A 12,215-nucleotide genomic window follows, 5' to 3' on the forward strand; every position below is an offset into this window, starting at 1 on the left:
CATGAGTCACCATGCCTAGTTTGGCACCCAGTAGGATGGGGTGCACTCTTATAGCCAGAGAGAAGTGGGTATTTTTGTTGCTGTGGCTATTTGAGCGTCCAGTAGCAGTGAGAAGTCCACTACTGCAGAATGGAACTTAACAATCTGAGGCAGGGTACCCTAGCTAGTGGTGGGATGTCTATGGAGGATGTATCCAGTTTGGGCCAAATTTTGCTCTCAGACCTTCACAACCACATTCAACTCAATGGTATAAATTAAATCAGAATTTGACCCTTTGTCTCTTCCTCTAAAATGCTTTGCTGTTTCACAGACTGACTTCCTTCCATGCTAATTCTGCACTCCTAGCTCAAAGGTTTCAGCATATTTACTATTGTATCCACTTATTGATGGGATCAGACATGCACAGTAGGCAGTAACAGCCTTCCACAAGCTAATCGCACTAGTCTTTTCCTGACAAATATGAGCACGTTACATCAATAAAGCTCTAGCCAAGTTAAGAATTCAGAATCCATTATCTATAACATTCCCTTCAGGGCCTTGTTAGGTAATCCTTGAACTAATTTTGACCTGTGTGCTCTTGGGGCTAAAAATAGACACCATTTCAAAATTCAAAATATAAAGGCTCTAACAAGATTATATAGTTTTCATGCTTTCCTTTTCTCAGCTAATACAGTGCCTGCGTTTCAGGTTGTAGGTTTTTTCTTATGCCTTTTGGAACATCACAATCTTACATTTGATGGCATTGACAGTCAGTAGAAGAGGTTTCTGATGTTTTTAGTATGTGAGCTGATGCACAAAGCTTTCAGTCTTATTAAAATCATACCCCAGTGTCTTAACACTTTAATCTTTGTTTAACAGCTGTTGTGCTCTAAACACCACAGACTGACCCCAGTCCATGCATGCAATAGCTCTGGAAATCAACTGGAGTTGCACACACAAATCAAAGTGAGAAAATGGCCATAAATTCGTATCAGAGCTGACTAATCCCTCACAGACAGGATCTGCTAGCCGTGCATGGGAATTTTTGCCTGAATAAGGATGACAGGGCTGGTCCCTGAAATGGAAACTAAGAACAGTTTTAATCTGCCTTCACTGTAACAAAAGTTTTCTCAGTTAAACAAGCTGCATCAATCATTGATGAAGGGTGTTTGATTTATCTCTCATCTGTTCCTCAAGGGAAAGCTGAGGCGTATTTGGAAGCCATCAGGAAGAATATAGAATGGCTGAAGAAGCACAACAAGCAGGGAAATAAAGAAGGTATGAAATGAATAATCTTGCACATATGGGGTGGACAAAATTCAGATTACAATTTGTTTTATAAACTACGTCGTATAAATTAGCATGATGAGCTGAGCTGAATCATAGAAATATAAAATGTGAGACTATGGACATGTCTGGATCACAGCCTCATAATTAGTGATGCTAGGATCACTGTCAAGTAGTCTAGGCCCAAATGTAGGGAATGTGTACAAATTATAGAAACAGTCTGTTATAAAGCTCCATGATCTTATGGAAATATATTTAAATATTGCACTGAACTACTACAAAATATAAAAACTAGCCTGTCCAGACTGCCCTGAATAAAAAATTGATGTTGACTAACTTGCTGGAAATAAACTCCTTACGCCCCCTCATCTCCCCACCTAAGAACCCACTCACCGAAATCCAGAGAATAATAAGTAAGCCTTGCAACATGCATTTAATGTCAGTCCTACACCATGAGATCAATAGAAGTGTTTTAAGGATTATTTTTTTAGCATTCATGAAGAGGATCTTTCTAATATATGCATGCAGCTGTGAGAACCCAATGGCATTGTGCTAGTGCTGTGCAAGTAGCAGGAAACTCTAATCCTGTAGATTTTTGTTTCATAAACAGTCAAGGTGAAAACATCTAGGAATCTTATCTGCAAGATAAGAGCATTATGGCGTTATTAATTGCTCCTAGGATTGGCTCTAAGGGCACTGTGCATCTTTCACATGTAAAGCTCTGTAGAAGAGGAACAGTGACTGAAACAGCTGCTCAACCTTCCTTAGGCCGGTTCTCCAATACGTTGCTTCTCCTAGGAGATGGGGCTGGCAACAGTGTGGAAAGGCTGGGGAGGGGTAGAGGGGCAAGGGCAGGATCCACAGGAATAACAGGACCACTTGGCTTGTCCATGTAATCTCCTCCCTCAAAGCATCATACAGAACCAGCATCCCAGCTCTTGTCTCAGCCCTGGTGCTATTGGCTGGATTTCCACCATCATCTTGTCCATGGTAAGGAGAAACCATAAGGCATGCTGGGGAAAAGTGTGTAAAGCATTTGGAAAGGGAGAGGAAGCTCTCCACCACCAGCCAAGGAGGAGCAGGAGTTGAGACTGGGTCTGCTCCACATTCTCTCATCAGCCCCTATGGGTGATGGAGTGTAAGATGGACACTATTTAATCAATGCCTGACTGCAGCTTGACACATTCATTTCCTTTGTTGAAGCTCAGTAGAAGATGTTTGGACTGACCAATAATGACCTACTTTTCTCACCTATAACTCCTTCCCTCTTAAAATCCTCTCTACATAACCCACAGCAACAGTTATAGTTGGTGGCAGGCTTACACTTTACTTTAGAATGTTCATGCCAATTCCAATAAATATTTCCATTTATCAGTGTGTTTGTTACAGCAATTAGCGTTCAATCACATGGGATTGTTTTCTGTGTCCCATTTCCTGAGCAGCCCCTCACTCCTCTTCACAGTAACCTTTTCCCCAGCATTACTGCAAATTGAAAATGACTGTGACTACAGATATAATAGCATTTTATCTGTCTGGAAAAGCAGTAAGATGTACTGATGTGAATTCCTTAAATTAATGGATCCACAATGGCAATCTTGAACATCATTATATTTTATACTATTAGGGCCTGGTTCTCATTTACACTTAAACTATAAGTAAATGAGAATAAAATCTTTAATCTCCTGATGCTTTACCCCTTAGCTTACCCCTTCTATACTGTGTATTCTGGCAACTGCTCATTCAAAAATCTAGCAGTGGTGGTAAATGGAGTACAAACTGAGTAAGTTTATCCCAGACTGAATCATACAGGGCCATAATCTTTCACTTCAAGATTATGTGTTTGTCAATCCTTTATCTACTTTCAAACTAGCAAATTGGACGTGGTGGAATAATACAAAAAGTGATTCACAAATACATGTGTGCATAAACATGGCACATTTGCTCCACTCATGGGCCTGTATTAGTAATTGCTTGTGAGTATTTGGATGAGTCAGCTTACTTGGGAAAATATTTGCAAGTCCAGAATGTTTCATGAATTTTAACAGAAGTGATTATTCATCTGAAAATTCCCTCTGGGACTTCATCAGCCCTTATTTGCTATTTGCCATTTTTCTGTTTAAAAAAAGTCAGTCATCAAATCAGGAAACAGAAACAATCCCATGTGATTTAGGTGACTATTAATAGAAATTGGGGCTAGATTTCTGGCCTTATCTCTTCTGTAACCAAACTTTGCTGAACACAGGAAGATCATGGCAGTTATGGCTCCCTGATGCTGTGGGCCCATCCGTGCTGTCTCCAGCCCTGGTGGGAGCTGAAGACCCAGGCAAATTGGTGGAGTTACACTGGCATAAAATGAGCAGTGCAGTGGAGGATCAGGCCATTATTTGAATGCTCTATCCACCTTTGAGATCCGTGCTCTTAGGGCCAGATTCTCAGCTGGTGTAAATTGCACAGCTCCCAGCCCTTAAGGTTGCCCTCTTTCTGATTAACTCTATATTAATTTTTAGTCCTCAGAAACATAGCTGTGAGTTACCTAATTAGTATATGCAAATCAGCATATTTTGAATTGTTCACAAAATACTTAGGTAATGAGAGAGCCAACAAGTTTCATAACACTCACTCTCACCATTCATAGAGTAGAAAGATTTCAACGATTATTTTTAGGAAATACCACCAACTGACTTTATTTGTATATGCAAATTAGCCTCAGTATAATGTTGTATGGCCATTTCAGAGTTCAGTGTAATGTTTCAGATGTGGGTAAAAGATGATTATTTTTTGTTTACATATTCCAATAAGGTGTAAAGAAGTATTGTAATATTGCAGTTAATAGGCATATCACATAGATGACATATGCTGAGTTCGAGAGGAAAATACAATAATGTTGCCATTTTACATATGCAAATTAGCCAAAATTGGATAAAATCTTCACTGTTGCAATTTCAATTAGCATTTAATTAAACCATCAAATTTCCATGTAATTGATTCTGTAGTTGCAAATATTAATGTAAAACAAGAGTGAATCTGGGGGGTTTGGAAATTAAATCAATGGGAATTTTGCTTGAGTAAAGACTGAAGAATTCGGTATATTTTCATCATGGAGGCATCTAAGACTTACATTAATGCTAATGAGTTATCTGCATATTAAAAACCAGAGCCTTTACCCTGCTCTGGCTATTTTGCCATGTTCTGGTCATGTAAAGCAGCTGTAAAACCAGCAGATCTGGTCCCCAGGCATTTCCTTTGACTATAGGAATCCTCAGTTGGCATAGAGCCATTATGAAGGCTCATACAGGGCTTTTCCATCCTGCCCCCAGCATAAAGGTGCATGCATGTCCAGGGAAAAGGGAGCATGGCTGGGGCATCCATAAGTCCTGCTGACCCTTAGAATTAATGCTATTGAGGCTACGTTCAGCTAGGCATTACTTAGAGCAGCCTCAGGGCTGCTCTATCTTATGCTGAGAACTAGATTGGTCTCTGGGAGGCCCTCAGCTCATGGGATCATAAAGACTCAAAGCCATCTTTGCCTATCCCATGCAGTCTTGCACCAAGAACAGCTTGACAGCACTGCAGAGTGTCTCAGCCGAAGAAGAAGTGCGCTCTTAAAAGCCCAATCCTGCAGCTTTTACACATGCATTGCTTCTACTGGGATCAGTAAGAGTTCTCAGTGTACGATTGGGTTCATAGACTGTGTGTTTAATATCTTCCATGTTTTGCAAGGACCTGGCATATATATATTCTTAAATGCAGGCCTGTCTTGTGTTACCTTTCACTTTCTGCAAATTAGCCTGCTCATTCTCAACTTTGCTAAATGTTTTATGATAATCTAGCTTGTCTCCAGAGCAAGAAATTATGGGATTAGTATTGAAACCTAATCTAAATGTGAAATTTGTGCTAACAGGGCACCAGCTCCTTTTATGTGTATGCAGTTAACTATAGTATCTGTTCCACATTAAGAAGAAAGCATGTCCCATCTCTGGCCTATTCTGCTGTCTCACATCTATGGACCACATTCAGCCCCAGTGAAACTCCACCGGTCATGTCACTTTCACAGCAAGGCTGCATTTGGCCCTGTCATTTGAGCAGATGTCTTAAACTAGTGCCTTCAGAATCCTTACCTGGATAGCCTGCCTTATCCACAGCTCTCACAGAAATTCCCAGGAACTACAGCCTTTTAGTATTGACACTTTAACACAAGCCAAGATTATAAAGTGTTCAGTCCTTCTAATTTAGGTCCACAAGAAATGTTCCATGTCAGGTTGGTCAGAGGTAAAGTGTTACTGATAGCCATACCTGCAGTATCATGTTCAAAAGGGGAAGGTTTGAGGCAAATAGAAATGGTTAATAATAAATAAATAAGACTATTACAATAAATATTTCTCACTTCCCTTTCATCTGAGAATCTCACAGCACTTTACAAACATTACTGAAACCTCATAGCTCCACTATTAGGTAGGGAAAGTGTTATTATAGCTATTATGCAAATGGGTACACTGAGGGAAGGCTGGATTAAGTGATTTACCTGTGGTCAGTAACAGACCATGGAACACAAACCAGGAGTGAAATCCTGGCCACATTAAAATCAGTGGCAAAACTCCCATCGGATTCAGTGGGACCAAGATTTCATCCCAGGAGTCCTGACTCCCAGCCCCCTGCTCTTGGCACTGTTATCATTGCACTGTTACCACTGCCCCAGTAATTAAGTCTTTGCATTGCAAAAACTGAATTGCATAAATTCATCTGCTTTTGAAAGTGTCCCTGCACATCGTCCCTCTTTACTCATTCATCCATTAGAAGGCAGAGAAAGGAGTTAGGGTCTATTGTGCAAATAGTGACAGTTAGAGGAAGAAGTCCTTAAATCCATATTTATATGATAATACACATTTGAACAAGTCACAATAAATTTTCTATGAGAATTCTGATGGCTCTGTTCATGGACTAAATAATTCATACTGTAAAAATTAAAGAGGAATACATTTCTAGGAAAGATATTCATTCATTTAAATTAACATAAATCTTTAGAACACTGGTATTCTCCGGACTGCCAGCCATTGATTCTTCCATTGAATCTTGCCTCTGTGTGTGCATTAGTGTATTATATCTGATGTCAGAGATAAGATTGCCCACTGGCTGCTCAGGAAAAGTTTTTCAGATTTCTTTGCAGAATTGGTGCCTAAAGCTACACTTCTTCCATGGAAAAAAGTCACATTTTCAATCATAGCAAGGTTTTGTTCAGTGGTGTTCAGCCTGCGTTATGCTGTATAGATGCAAATTCTTTGGTTTAGGTTCCCGCGTTTATCATTTAGCAGTGCAGCAGAACATGAAAAGCGTCTTTCAGGCCTTGTAATGTGGACTGGCACATACAGACAACTCACTGCAATATTTTTCAAATCTGGAAATTATTCTTGTAGCCTGCCAAAGCTGAATAATTATATCCTTTCCACTTAGTCCCAGTGATTTGATTTCTTGAATGTCTTACATCTGTTCTCAGGAAGGGTAGTTTGGCATAAGCAAAAAGCTGTCAGAGAGTTGAAGAACGCAAACTTTGTTTTTTTTTTTATGGGAAACGGTCAGTTTAGTGTTTTCTGTGAAGTCCATGATAACTGGGAACATAATAGGGCCTTAACAACAATAACTGCATGCACAGACTTCCAGCACATTGAACCACTGGACTGAAGGATGATCTATGTTTAAAAAAACTATTACAGAGCAAGAAAGATAGATGAATAATACTTATTGCGTCTCACATATAAGAGGACTTTGCACCAGGGTGTTTTTTATTACTATGCCAAGATTCATTTGTAGTGAGTTCCATTCTTTCCCAGGTGACGGAGAATGGACTTGGTGGATAATGTTTACAATTACATCGTTTCATAGTTGAAACAGCAAAGCGGGGAAAGCTCGTGGTGTTCATGAATTCCTGTTTTGCAGATTATGATCTTTCAAAGCTGAGGGATTTCGTTGATCAGCAAGCTGATGCTTATGTGGACAAGGGCATCCTGGACAAAGAAGAGGCGGATGTGATCAAGCGCATATACGGCAGCCTGTAAAAACACAGGCAGGATGGTGAAGTCACTTGACTGCCCAACATGTAGGAAACTATAGTATAGCGTCACCCACTCCTAGCTCAGTGACCTCAGATTTGTTATTTTGAGGATATCATTAGAAAGTGCTCTGTTTGCATTGTACTGAACCTTTTCTAGGCAAAAGTGAAGAGCTCTATTGCTATGTACACTGACTGCATACTGTATTTTCCTACACAGATATCAACCCCAAAGGCCGAATTATGACATCAAATTTATACTTAACAGGGTAAACTACAAAACGTTCTCTTTGACCTACTATCTGCATTTGTTTGCTCCGGTAGAAAAGCCATGTGTTTTTGAAAGAAAGTTATTTTGACACTGCATCCTTCTGCTCTCACTCCGTTAGCTTTCAAAGATGCTACTGTATGTATTTGTAAAGGGCATTATTAGAACATGAATGACAGTTACTAGTTCTACAAATAAATATTTGAAAATAATTTCCGTAATAAAATTGTCATTAGTCTCCATATTATTTTATGTCTAGAATGTCTTATTTTTAAATCATTGGTGTATCAGCGTTTTTCCTGTCAGTGTTTGTGTTTGCACATTCACTGAGTATGTGTGCCATTAACTAACTAATGTATCTCTGACACTGCAACTGCCTTTCATACAGGTGGTACAGGAAAGAGCTGAAGTCTCCACTGCCAACCATGGTAGAGACATTGTCATTAACACCCTTAGCCGTTCTTTAGTGCATCCTTTGAGAACTGTCAGTTCTCTGTGCATGTATAAATAGCTGAATTCTTGATGTGAGTAGCCTGATAACAGTGTGAATAGCTTTGAATTGCTAAGTAAAAAATGTAAAGATAATGAAATCATTTTGAGGGGATCTTGCAATTAGAGATGTGCTTAGGAACATGTGGCTTTAATGATGAGATGGACTTTAATGGGAGTGGCAGGAGTGCAGCATTTCTGAAAATCAGGCCATTGGTCCATTTATTGACCTCTGAACTGTACTGGGTGATATTATTTCCTTTAGCACTATGGGGAAACTCTCTCTCTGTTGTATGTAAAAGCAAAGGCAAAGCAATGAGCTTTGAATTTAGTTCTGGCAGTTCTCAGGCTTAGCTTTTGTGGGATTAAGTGAGTTCTCTAGTCTAGCTGCTGGGAAAATTCTGTCTCCTGCACTCATTGGCCTCCTCCTGGATGGCTGAGATTAACCCCATATGACATTATTTTTAAAATCCGGGATGTTCACTTGACTGCCATGGAGACTATAGGTAAATACTTGTCTGGCTGTGTAGAGAGCTGTGGCTGAACGACATGCCCTTGATCACCCCAAGGTCTGTGTTAGAGTCACATAGGGAGACTACCTACTTCCTTATTTTCTCAGCACTCTTGAGAATTAGAAGGAAAAAGATCTGAACTACATTTTGCCTGGTGGCCAGAATGAACTCTGGCCAATTGCCAGCATAGTGCAAACACCTACAAATGTTACTAGTAGCAAACTTCAATCCAATGTTATAGCAATGAGCCATAATAATGTGTGCATTAGAAGGCTGTTGGTGCATGGATTGATCAGTGCCTTCAAGCATCCAAGAAGCGCACCATACCCTGCTTAGATGCACCTGGTGTGGGTTATTGCTTTATAGTTTTGCTCACTAATTATAATTAAAAAAAAAATCAAAAAGAATATTGAGTAATGTGAGCCGTGTACCCTTCTGCTATGAAAAACAGTACCTAGTGGCAGCATAAGAGAAAATTATGGGGAAAAGGTTCCTCTGCTATTTCAAATGAACGTGGGGGGGTATTCCTAGCCCTTCTTCTCTCTTTTACTTTTTCCTTTTGTTCGCCCGCTCCCCATTTTAAGGTTCCCTAGACTATTTAGACTCCTTTTTCCTCCTCATGCCCCTCAAAAGATCAGTTACCCTTTGCTAGCAGTTCGTGGCCCACCACCCACTTTCTTGTTTGAAAACCAAATTGGAAATATTGACTCGTTTCCAATTTGGGGGTTACAAGAGAAAGTGGGTTAAAAGTGGCTGTAACTCTTGGCAATTTGGGAGGCAATAGCACATCAAGACTGTAATCTTTTTATTTTACTAATCCAGATTCTTCTTCTTCCTCCTTACAGTTGCTCTCTCCCTTGATTTACCTTTCTTCTTCTGTCAACATCATGGGTCCCAGAATATTTTTGAATGATTTTTCAAGGATGAGATCCTAGCTGTGTATTGTCAGAAGCTTGCACAGGGGTGTGACATCATAAGAAAGGCGCGGACAGCCAATAACATGTGACTAGTCTACAGGCAATCACAACAGACCTGGTCCAAAATTATAATTCACAATTTTAATGAAACTTTTTGAACTTTTGCAAAATTATTAATTTTGACCAAAAAGGGATGAAATTTTTGAGAAAATTGTTCCAAAAACGTACATCCCATTGTTTGACCAGCTCTAAATGATAGATCTCATTCTGTGGCCCAGACTCCTGCTGAGTACTCACTCGCCCATGTAGTCCCATTGAAGTCAACATAAAAAGTTGAGTAGATAAGCATTTTGATAAGCACTACTTTGGTGAGTAGATATGCATTTTTAAACCATTGTTTCTGCTGGATTCATTTCTCCCCCAGACAGCTGGTCCAACTTGTTATGCGAATGTTTCAGTTGCTGGTTTGATTGGTGGCACATCAAGTCAAGTTCAGGCAGTCACGTCACCTTTCATAATATGACAAGACAGGGCCAGCCTGATGCATCATCCTATGCTGCAGAACAGCTGTGGCTTGTGCTAAATGAAGGTCAGAGTGATCTGAGCTATAAGTGGTACTGCAGGTTAATAGCCTTTTATGAATGCAACACTTGCAGCACGTTACTTGCTACAGGGCACTTGGTGGAAATCAGTAGACCGTGTTCTGCCAGCATTTTCTCTACTACCACTACGGGAAATATTTTCCATCCTTGCACATCTCTAGTTCTAATACCACAAAAGAAATTTGTCTATGTTGTTCTGTTTGTATCTCTGCTGGATGCATCAAAAAATCCTTCACTATCTAAATTATCACTGACAATTGTAAGAAGTACAAAATATCCAGTATTCACAGTATGAGCTTTTCTATTAGTATATTGTTTCTGATACTGTACTTTATTAAACACTTTGCTACAAGCTACAGCAGTTGAGGGTGGTTTGTTTTTTCTTTTGAAATGGACTAAATACATCGTTCCCTCTGACTGGCTCTTGAAGGGCCCAATCCTGCCCCACTCAATCAATAGGAGCTTTCTCGTGGGTATCAATGTGAATACCGTAGGCCCCAGTGATTGAAGAATAATGTTGGCTGGAATTATGGGCTGTCTATCGCCCCCTAAAGTCAGTGGGCAGACTTCATAGCGTGAGCCCTACATCCACACTTCTGCCCACACTAGGAATGGGCCCAAACCCAAAACCTTTTATCTGACACACCCTGTTTTTGGTGATCTGAGTCAAATGGAACCCAGTCCAAATCCCCCTGAGGTTTTGATTTTACAAACCCTGACTGAAAAAGGGTTTGCAAAGCTGAAATCACAAATGCCTGGTTTGCTCATCAGAAAAGTACAACAAAACCAGAAGTGTTTATACACGCTGCTCTTCACCCCCACCAGAACTTTGGTCATTCACATCCTGAACCACTGCTCAGGTTGGTGTTTTAAAACTGATGAGGTTTTGCAAAACTAGGCTGCACCTTCCTTGATCCATCTCCGATCCAAACAAGTTCTTCGTATTGTCTATCCCTATGCTACTCACTTTGGTTCATGTCATTGGGACTCTCACATGTCAAATATTTTTCTCCCTTCATATTGATACAAATACAAGGACATAATAGTATCTTCCCAAGCAAATAAAGTTAATTGCATGTGCAGTAACAATAGAGGCATAGTGAGAAGCAGCAAGGACTATACAAAGAGAATAGTCCCCTTGAAACTGTCACTCATATTGACTGATACAAGGACAGCCAAGGTCCTAACACATAAAACATTTCAGGATCGTAAAGAACCCTTCCCTCACCAAATGCAGAAACTTCCCCCTGCAGTAGCAATAAAGAGACATTGCTGGTAAGCACCAAGTCCTTTCATTTATTTTCTGTTTCCTGGGGTTCAACATATTTAACGTATAGTTTTATTACCATTTAGCTATCAGGGTGTGTGCTGGAGCAGCTGCCTTCTGTGCAAGTCACAGAGTATTCAAAATGATGAAACTCCACAGTAATATGTGGTACCACTGAACAATTCCACGGGAGGCCTTTATTTCAAAAGCACAGGAAAAGTATTGACAGTGCTTCTAATGGGAGAGCACCCGTTTAATTCATTTTATGGGAACCTTCACTCTGTGTGGCAGAAGCCTTTGTTTCACTGGAATAAAAGGATGTGTACAAACAGTATACTGAGGAATTCACAGTGAGGCAGTTTTAAAATGAACTCTGCACACACTCGGTCACAGACGTATATTCATGTTTTAAAGTATGAAATATAAAATACAGCAATCTGAAAAACCAGCAACAGACATCATCTGAATAGGGCAAATGCTTTATTTATTTTTTTTCAATCCATGTTCGAAAAGGTCAGGCCAAAGAAAGAGAATGTTTGCCATTTAAATAAATCTAAGACATTAACAGGCTAATTGTGTAACATACACAGACGGCAGCTCCTCAACTGGGGTTAATTCATTTGGCATAGCCCCAGTGAAGTCAATGGAGTGCCACAGATTTACACCAGTTCAAGATCTGGTCCCCAACCCTAAGTTCAGGTCAAACCTTGGGCCCTGTAACAGAGTGCATTCTGACCCTTTCACGCCACCTACTGGTCAAGCATACCCTACTCCTGGTTCATTGTGGAACAAGGGAATTCTGGGATGGCTAGTCCCCTGAGGGACCCTGGGACTTGTAGGCTGCTGCAAGG

At 40.2% G+C, this 12,215-nt stretch overlaps 1 protein-coding gene across 6 annotated transcripts in view; it reads left to right on the forward strand.

The window, feature by feature from the left end:
- SCG3 (secretogranin III) overlaps positions 1 to 10,441 on the forward strand; it is a 42,469-nt gene extending 32,028 nt beyond the window's left edge. For 3 of the 6 annotated variants that reach the window (XM_039491324.1, XM_039491325.1, XM_039491326.1), the window contains 2 exons: positions 1,177 to 1,257; positions 7,198 to 10,441. In XM_039491324.1, the coding sequence (XP_039347258.1) occupies positions 1,177 to 1,257; positions 7,198 to 7,316 (200 nt within the window). In that variant the 3' untranslated portion in view covers positions 7,317 to 10,441. Of the gene's footprint in view, positions 1 to 1,176; positions 1,269 to 7,197 lie in introns of those variants that run through there. The other 3 variants (XM_039491321.1, XM_039491322.1, XM_039491323.1) reach the window with 3 other exon arrangements.
- The last annotated feature ends 1,774 nt before the right edge of the window (positions 10,442 to 12,215 follow it).

The sequence above is a fragment of the Mauremys reevesii genome, linkage group 10 (genome assembly GCF_016161935.1).
Source record: "Mauremys reevesii isolate NIE-2019 linkage group 10, ASM1616193v1, whole genome shotgun sequence".
Taxonomy (NCBI): Eukaryota; Metazoa; Chordata; order Testudines; family Geoemydidae; genus Mauremys; species Mauremys reevesii.